Raw genomic sequence first — 9,588 nt, 5'->3', positions numbered from 1 at the left:
GTGTGTGTGTGTGTGTGTGTGTGTGTGTGTGTGTGTGTGTGTGTGTGTGCACATGCATGCTTGTGTTTGTTTGCTGTCTGTTGTGTTTTTCAGGAGAAGTGTGCCAGAGATGTTTCGTGCAATATGGACTGGACAGGATAAGAACACGTAGCTTGGTACGCGCTCGTTTGCGCACGTGTACATGCTTGATATGTGCTCGTTTGTGCACGTGTCCATGCTTGATATGTGCTCGTTTGTACACGTGTCCATGCTTGATATGTGCTCGTTTGCGCACGTGCACATGCTTGATATGTGCTTGTTTGTGCACGTGTCCATGTTTGCTTGATACATGCACGTTTTTTGTGCGTGTGTGCATGCATGTATGTTTATGTGTATGTGTGCATCAGCACACCATCATTTGCCTAGGTTAGCAACTAGCCACAGCGATGTTTGAGATATTCCTGATTGATAAATTGCCACCCGAATTCCATCACCATACCCCTAGAGTTGTATTATTACCACTCCGTTCCATCATGATAATAATTTCTTGACGAGATATTTTACACCATTTACTTCATCAGTCTCCTCAACAGCTGGAGGAACTGAGTCTGGCGGGGAACATACACTTTAGGAACGTCAGCCATTGCAGTCCAGTCCCCCAGACACACAATTACAAGCACCCTGTACACACATGTACACAGCCAAATCGGGGACCGTCAAGGCCGAGAGGGGAGAGAATGGTTTGCCTGTTCGGTGAATGCATGGGCAGTGGTCGGCAGTGAAGAAAAGAAATGCAAATTACAGATGTGTGGGAGAAAGAGAGACAGAGACAGAGATGAAGGAGAGGACGAGAGAGAGAGAGAGGCCGGAGTCAGACTCACACATAGAAATACTAGTACATAGAGCAGCTAGCTGTGGTCATACATGGGGGTAAGTGGCTGCTGTCACTCTAGGACATGCTACCGTTCAGTCAGTGTTTGTAGAGGGATGGAAACAATTGATGCATGACAGTCCGGGGATAGGGGGCTGGGATGCATAGCAGAAAATCAGGATAGGAGGAAAGGCATGTACTAGTAGTAGTACAGTGAGGATAGGGATAGAAATACATAACAGACTGAATTCTGTTCATCAGCACATTGCAATAGAAGAAATGCAGTAACACATAATAGAAGTTTGATCCAAAACAAGACACGCCGAAGAAGCAGCGGAGAGAGAGAGAGAGAGAGAGACAGAGAGAGAGAGAGAGAGAGAGAGAGAGAGAGAGAGAGAGAGAGAGAGAGAGAGAGGGAGAGAGAGAGAGAGAGAGAGAGAGAGAGAGAGAGAGAGAGAGAGAGAGAGAGAACGAGAGAGCGAGCATCATGTATTTACATGTACAGCGCAGCCCAGCGGACTGGACCACTGCACAGGCTCTGGAAGGCAGACACAGAGCAATGTGCAGCAATCACGTGACAGCGGACACGACCAGCACTAGTGGCAGCATACACACAAGAAATAGGAAAAAAGCGTTTCGCAAATGCAGCTGCACTCCGTGTACGTGCACAGCGTAGTGCAGTTAGAGTTTGCATTAGCCAGGCGGTTTAACTAGAGTGTGTAAGTGGCTACTAAAGACAGGACACTAGATATTTCAAGCAAGCCTACAAACACAGATTGCTCCAGTGGAAAAGCAGCAGCCAGCTACATGTAAGTTAGGGGGGGGGCAAACAAGATACTGTCGAAGACACCCTATGTTGAGACCTACATGTAACTAAAATATTGCTTGTTGTAGCTAGTAGCTATCCGGGCATGGTCTACAAGTACAATCAAGTGTGTGCACACTCATACACACACACACACACACACACACACACACACACACACACACACACACACACACACACACACACACACACACACACACACACACATACATACACACACACACAGACACACACACACACACACACACACACACACACACACACACACACACACACACACACACACACACACACCGACTACATGTACTGAGAGGAACATTAAAAAAACAAGCAACGTCCATGGAAAACAAGAATGCCAGCTTGCAGCACATTGCACTGCACTTGCTGAGAAAAGCAGGTCAGAATCAACAACGGTTGGAGGAGAGGGAAAGCACAGAAACTCGGAGGGTGGCTATGACATGACATACAGCGTAGCACGTTAAGCAGAACTAAAGCTGCGGCTACTGTTGTTCCAGGGTACGGTATATACAATGATCACATGTACTTGTGTTACTTATATCCATGGTGACCCATGGTGATGCTGGTAGCCATCTTGATGCTGGTATCCATGGTGATGGAGTGGCGTAAACAGGTCACTGGCTCAGTTGGATGGCTCAGTCGTACTGCAGGCAACAACAGAAGTACATGGCACAAGGACAACATTGGAAATTGGTCCTGCTAGCTACCATTGACTAAATTTTCAACCGCACAATCTCCCTTTCATTGGAGTTGGACGACATTGTTCACCGACTAGCTTTTCTGCTTTTACAATACTCCCTGAGCACAACCACCTGTATAGCCTCACAGAGCAATTACCAGCAGTTCCACACAAACACATTGCAAAGTACAGTCAAATCTGTCGTAAGCGACCGCCCCTTGGTGCAAGAAAAAGCGGTCGCTTACGGCAGATGGTCTCTTACGGCAGATGTATGGTAAATCCGGCATACCAGGTATATGCTTCCATGTACTCAAATCGACGAGAATAATGTGATTTTTTATATCATTTTATTTGATATTCAACGACGACCATACCCGTATAGTACGCGTATGCGACACGGCAGTAGATCGACACTGCCTGGACTTGAGAGCTACAGGCTAAGCCTCAGTACAGGCCAGGCGCAAGTCGATCGCACTTGCAAGACAGCGCATTTTCACACTTTGCAGTTGACAGCGCACTGGCAAGTACAGTTTCGCACCTTACTGAACCTGGGTCGCGGTCGCTTACAGCAGATTTGAATGCAGCCACCGTGCATGAAATCGCGGTCGCTGGTCGCGCCCAGCAGATGGTCGCTCTGGACAGATCAGTTTGTATGTGAAACCGTCGGTGCACGGAAAATCGGTCGCTAACGGTAGATGGTCGCCTACAGCAGAGGTCGCTAACGGCAGATTTGACTGTATGAATGTGAACTATGGCCAGCAGAAGCAGCAGCACCACCATCACCACCATCACCGCCACCACAACCACCACCAGCAGTCGCAACAAAAGCAGCAGCAGCAGCAGCAGTACCAATAACAGAAGCACCAGCAGTAGCACTAGCAGCAGCAGCAACAGCAGCAGCAGCAGCAGCAGAATGGAGCCAGTACTCACCTCAGCAGCACCTTGATGTCACAGACACGCAAGGGACAAACCTCACGCACCAGCTTGATAATGTGATCTGTGCACGGTGGACTGGTACGCTTACTAATCCAGTAGCTGAGGATGGCCTTCGCATCACGATGATCAGGAGCTTGCTTACGACGTCTGCGGCATGAATCTTTGATGACCTGCTCAGCGTTCTTCCAGTCTCCAGTCACTTCCTCCACAACAGCACAGGCCAGCTCATCTGAACAATCAATAGTAACCATGGGAACACCATAGTTTTAGGAATTAATAATTAGAGGCCACATGCCACGTACTGCTCTTTTCTCTCCGAAACTCAACATTTGCAAGCCAGATATGAAAGAAAGAAAAAATCAACAGTCACACCACCAGGACTCGAACCAGGGACCTTGCTATTGACTAAAGATTTTTCTTTCTTTCATATCTGGCTTGCAAGTGTTGATTTTTGGAGAGAAAAGAGCAGTGCGTGGCATGTGGCCTCTAATTTCCTAAAACTTTGAAATTCTCCGTGTAGTCCAAATTTGAAATTGCAATGGTAACACCATAGTAACATTTCTTCATAACACCATGGCAACTGTATTTCTTCATAACACCATGGCAACTGTAGTTCTTCATAACACCATAGCAACACCATCACCACGCCATGTTAGCACTTTGGCATTTTTCAGACATGCAACTTTAGGCCGCAGCCACACTACGTAAAAAATACCAGTACAAATTTTCGTGCATATCTCACAAGTCGGTATGCAACATTACACTTTTCGGCCTGCATAGATGACGTTTTCACGCGACCAGCATGTGACGTTGTCGTACCAAAGCGTGTGCCACGTGTTGGAAAAGACCGGGAAATTCAAAAACAATAATTGTATGCTGATGCTGATGCTATGCCGTACGACTAGGTAGAAAAAACGCTGTACACAGGAGATGGAGCATGAATACGACGAAAACGACAAACGTGGCTTTCTACAGGAGTGCGCCGGTTGCTGAAAACCTACAAAGCCCATTTTGCATTTCGCGCACACGCCGCCATGACAATTTCTACTGTAATGCCATTTGTACGTGATTTTGTATTTTAATAGTGTGGTTGCAGCCTTAAGGTGAAATCAAAACAGAGTAGAAAAGAGAAGAAAAAAGGGAAAGTACGATCAGGCAACAATTAATGGGGAAGTTCAACCCAACATGAAAACTTAATAACTTGAAGAGAGGAATGCACTGATTGCAATGGTGAAGATTTTTCCAGTCGGGATACGGGTAGGATGCCGGATGTCCCATACCGAAGTTTGAAAACTAGTCTGGGCAAGTTAGTGACGTCGGCATGATGTCATTGAGTTAAGTGAAAACTTCAAGTTGTTATAACTCGGGAACGGCTGCTCCGATCAACCTGGGATCTTCACCATTGGAATCAGTGCATTTTAGCTACAGGTTGTCAAGTTTTCATTTTAGGGTGAACTACCCCTTTAAATGCTCCCCCCTCCCCCATACTCACCTCGCTCTTCCTCGCTGAAGATTGCGTTCAGTTGGCGGCAGAGACTCTCTTGGTCACGGATTTCTTCCAACATTCTCCTGCACAAAAAAACCCAACCCAGCAGCAGGAAATTCAGACATGCATTGGGAGCCACGTTTATACTGCACGCCGACAGTCTAAGAATAATCTTGAGACAGCACGCCAGATTAGCACTGATTGTACTGGCACGGTGCAAGACCAGGTGAAGCGTGAAGAACGACCTGCACTGGGTTGTTAGACTCATTACACGCCGGAGACCAAACAAGGATCGGATAGCACCCGCTCTAGGAAACATAACCCGGCGAGACCTAGATAAACCTGTACGCGCCGGACGACCAGGTGATCCGGTGTGGTCGATGCATGCAGCATCGTCAGTCCGCGGAGATGCTCTGAACACCTGTTTGTCCGTTAGCCGGTGTACCTTGATCTAAGACTTGTAGTCACAACAATGCTCAAGGAGGGGAAGGAGGGAGGTGTACAATGGAAAGTGTCACATTGCACACAAAAGGCACACCGTGCTATGTAAAAAAGTTCACAGTTTGTGCGAGACTCTGTTAGACTGAGTTTCGGCATCTGTAGGAACACTGTGACTCTCAAGGATCAAGTGTGCAACTCTGGACACCGTGAGGAAATCAAAAAGAGACCTTGACCTGCATGGAGCGTGTTGCACAGACAGGGGAGTGCAAGTCTGAAGCTATACGCATGCAATGGCTGCAACTCACCCAGACTCTGTCATCGTTGCCCCTGCTATGAACTGAAGTGCGGACACCTGTGGATGAGACACTCCACTAGCACTCACTGCACCTTGTAACGGAAAAGACAAGTACAAATGCAGGAAACACAAATCCACAATTGCGTCAAACCCTGGCATCAAGACTATTCCTGGGCTAGCAAAGACAACATCTACATTAAACAAACCTCTCCCACCTCACCGGCTGCATCACACACTTTGTGACTATGGGTTATTCTATTACAGTTCAACAGCTACAGTTCTGCCGAAACTCATTCACCACCCATCATGTGTATTGGCAACAGCACAAGTATAACTTATGCTCACAATAGCACTTTAAAATGTAGAAGTCCCCCAACCCCTACTTTACGCATGATTCATGCACTGAACACCTGCATGCATGAATGCATACACTAAGACATACTATACTGCAGTAGAAAATACTTACTGGTCATGGCAGCAGTGCTTTCAGTATCAGACGACACTAGCAGTTGCAGCTCCGCCCGCACATTCACAAAGTTGTAGCCAAGCTCATCAAGGACCTCCAGGAACAGCTTGAATGTCCTACGACCACCGGCAGAGACCTCTCTGAGAAATTCTTCGTTGTGATCAGTGCGAAGACTGCGATCCATCAGGCAGCGTTGAAAACCCTCCATAATCAGCCCGTTCGAGACCGCCGCAAGGCGAGTCTCCCGTGGTGGAAGTCTCTCGACAAACCACTGATGGTGCCTCTTGTAGCGAATATCACACCAAGGATTGTCTGGCAAGCCGAGAGAAAAAATGACACACAGTAAAGTGAGGATCCAGTTATCACAATGTGCATTATAGAAATGAACATAGGCAAAGCAGAAATTCAGTGAAAGTACCACCAAGACTACAACAACCGTGGAAATCATCTAAGCAAACAGCAAACGAAATGCACACACCTATTGTATGAGCAAATTCTAGGATAGTCTTCCTTCCATCCTATCCAAGTTATCGACCTATCATTTGTTTCACTCACCGTCGTCATTCATTCCAGCAGCGCCGTCAACAACTAAGCGACACAAGTCATCAACATTGCACTCCGGGTAGAACGGCTGAAAAACACCATCAACACACCAAAGAAAAAGAAAGGGACGTGTACTTGATTTTCTAAGTGATGAAATTCAACCTCCAGCATACTAGTGCCGGGCATGCACTGGACCACCTCATTCACACCCCAGCAATGAATGGTAAACGGGCTGAAACCTACTGCTTACCACCCTATTCAGTACTTCAGCAGTACCGTATTTCCCGATTACAAGTCCCCCCCCCCATTTTCAGGTTTAGGCAATATTGATTTGATATAATTATTATTTAATTTATAATTGAATTTATTTTGAGGTACCCTGTAATTTATAATTGACTTCAGTAGTAAGTCACGCTCGATTGTAAGTCGCACACTCCTTTTTACAGTTGAATTTTAGTGTAAAAAGGTGAGTCACATTCGGGGAAGTACGGTAATTCAGTCTATTTCCTAAAATAAAGTCGGTGCCCTGCGTGTCAGTTGTGAGTCAGTCAAGTGCCAAGTCAGGTCGGCGGGAAATCTTCGAGCTCCAGTGTGGAGAGCAGCCAACTTGATTATATTATCTATACATTGGGAGAATGAGCAGGGTGAACGCACATCCTTCTATTGCGATAACAATGTTTACCTTGATCCATCTATCCCACGTTGGCCGGTCGGTATGCGCTTGCCTTAGGCCACAGCGAATTGGTCGGACGTCTTCGCCAATCTCTGCAAAGTGCTGGCATCCGGTGCTCCTGCAGTGCTGCTGGTCATGAAGCTGGCATGGCCGGTCATCGCGGCACAGGCACGCAATGCTGGGATGGAGGCGCAGCAGGCGCTGGCCATACAGCTGCTGCAGCTCTGTGGTGGCACTGAGAATGAAGCGAACAACAGACTCGCAGTGATCTATTGTCTTCTCGCTCTTGTCGCTGTCCACTGTGATGCAAATGGCACTGGAAGAATAGGAGAGCTGAAGCTGAAACTCATTCTGGCATCTCATTGCAACTTCGAGGCCCATGCGCAAATCCTTCTTCCGGTCTGGTTTGTACTTCTGCAAGCATCGCACGGTGATTCGGCCAAAATGCGCTTGAGTGATGCTCCTGTCTGGATCTTCGTCAACCAAGTAGAGCGGCGCTGATTTGGACTCTAGCGCTTGTGACGGCTTACACTGGGCAAGGGCTGGCACATAATAGACTTTGTACCCTGTACAAAATGGATCATCTTCGCCAGCATCATAGACTACGCCATGAGACGCTAGCAGTGAAAAGAGACTCCGGCGCTGCTCCCGAGATCGCACCAGACCTTCTGTGGCCTTCTCCTGCTGCCATCGGTGAATGGCTAACGACTCACACAGGATGCCATCCTTCAGCAGCTTGTACTGCTCCTTGAACTCGCGAGCCTGCTTATTCAGCAACGGTGCTGGCAAAAGGACAGCCTTGGATGCCAACATCAGCCATGGGGTGCTAGCTAGAACCTTTTTTCTTTGGCCAAAAGCTGCGGCTGCTACTCCTTCTGCCATGGCTTGTGGCTGAGGTTGTGACGTGGGCGCTGCTGCTGCTGCTGCTGGTGATTGTAGTGGTGCTGCTCGTGGTGTGGATGCTGATGATGCTTGTGTTGCTCCAACAGGTGGCATACTAGCTGTAGCCGATGGAAAGTGGCTACCCTCATCATCAAAGACAATGAGATAGCCAAGCGACTGGTTCAAGCTCAAGAGACGAGGCACATCCACGTCAGCATCACCAAATGCATCATGAGCGATGCTGCATACCCTGTCATAGCTCATGATGAATGATGACGTCTCCTGTGCAATCGCCTCCAGTACCTCTGGGAATGGCAGCCACGAGATTGGCAACTTCTCTCTGCGACGGGATTGAATGACGCAGGCCAACTGTTCACGCAACTCTGCAACTCCTTGGTCAACTTTTGACCCAGACAGAGTGTTGTTAACAAAGATGATCGGATGGAGGCTGTCAGTATACTTCTTGCCGAGCGTCAGTTGTTGCAGTTGTTTCCTTCGTTTGCGAACATCTTCTTTCGACATACGATCCAGGTGTGTGCCAATGAGGAAAATCGGCGCTGTGGAGTTGTCGGTAAGTGCTTCGCGGGCTGTACATAGCCATGAATCGATGACATCAAAGTAGGTACAGGTGGGTTGGTTGATGTTGAGCTGATTGTCCTCGCCATCTTCATCAGTCAGGATATCTGCATACGGTGTATCCGGTGTGATGCTGGCATCAAAGACGACGCAGTAGGTGGTGCGTTCGGGTGAAAACACAAGGTCGTGTAACGCGTGGAATGGCATCTGCCCTGCCAAATCCCACACGTCAACAAACAGTGTGTTCTCACCCAAACCAGAAGTCTCATCCAGACGCTTGAAAAACGTGCCCCAAACTGCACCAGCTGCACCAGCTGCTCCACCTGCCAGACGCTGGAAGGCGTTTCTACCGCGGACATCACTTTGCCGAGAGTCAGCTCCAGCATCGATAATTTTGTCGACGATTGAGGCAGACAGCAGGGCTAGGTGACGTGACCCATCCGTTGGCTCCAATTGGTACACTCCTCTTTTGCTCTTATTCAGGGTGCAGGTAAGCTTTTCCATGTCTATGCCAAGTGTACTGGCGGTCTTCGTGAACTTCTTGTCTTGCAGCGACCTCAACACTCCAGTTTTTCCACCGCGACCAGGGCCCATGAGTAGTACTCGTTCGTAGACAATGTCGGCGATGCAGCTTGAGAACACTTCCTTCCTCCTCTCCTCATACATACTTCTTCCTACATCGCATCACAAAAACAAAAAAGCACATCCACTTTCTCAGGCACTTGAGAGAGATTAGCCAGGAACTGCATGTACTACAATTAGAGAAGTATTTTTGAAACTGTAGTATTGAAATGACGAATGTAAATGCGCTCATCATCAGTCACGGTGAAACAGCCGAGTTGCGAATCAAACGTTTTCTTGTGGCATTCATCAATGAATCAGTCACCACAGTGAGGTGCAGCTAAAACAGAACCAGA

General features: G+C 47.8%; 1 protein-coding gene across 1 annotated transcript; it reads right to left on the bottom strand.

Annotated features, from left to right (window-relative positions):
- Positions 1 to 700: 700 nt before the first annotated feature.
- LOC135823766 (uncharacterized) lies at positions 701 to 9,352 on the bottom strand. The gene is made up of 7 exons (XM_065336610.1): positions 7,223 to 9,352; positions 6,553 to 6,628; positions 5,998 to 6,309; positions 5,542 to 5,623; positions 4,802 to 4,878; positions 3,304 to 3,538; positions 701 to 2,338 (listed from the first exon to the last, which is right to left on the bottom strand). Exons 1-7 carry the CDS (start codon positions 9,335 to 9,337, stop codon positions 2,317 to 2,319), a joined length of 2,919 nt encoding a protein of 972 aa, XP_065192682.1. The 5' UTR covers positions 9,338 to 9,352; the 3' UTR covers positions 701 to 2,316.
- Positions 9,353 to 9,588: the final 236 nt, after the last annotated feature.

The sequence above is a fragment of the Sycon ciliatum genome, chromosome 8 (genome assembly GCF_964019385.1).
Source record: "Sycon ciliatum chromosome 8, ocSycCili1.1, whole genome shotgun sequence".
Taxonomy (NCBI): Eukaryota; Metazoa; Porifera; class Calcarea; order Leucosolenida; family Sycettidae; genus Sycon; species Sycon ciliatum.
Note: the sequence above shows the minus strand (reverse complement) of the source record. Positions and strands in the feature narration are given on the sequence as shown.

What these genes read in the sequence shown, in the direction of transcription:
- LOC135823766 (XM_065336610.1), bottom strand. Translation starts at nt 9,337, where the DNA reads ATGTATGAGGAGAGGAGGAAGGAAGTGTTCTCAAGCTGCATCGCCGAC. An exon ending in TGCTGGAATGAATGACGACG is followed by an intron (nt 6,310 to 6,552) that starts GTGAGTGAAACA and finishes TCGGCTTGCCAG; the next exon opens with ACAATCCTTGGTGTGATATT. An exon ending in GACATCAAGGTGCTGCTGAG is followed by an intron (nt 2,339 to 3,303) that starts GTGAGTACTGGC and finishes TGTTGCCTGCAG; the next exon opens with TACGACTGAGCCATCCAACT.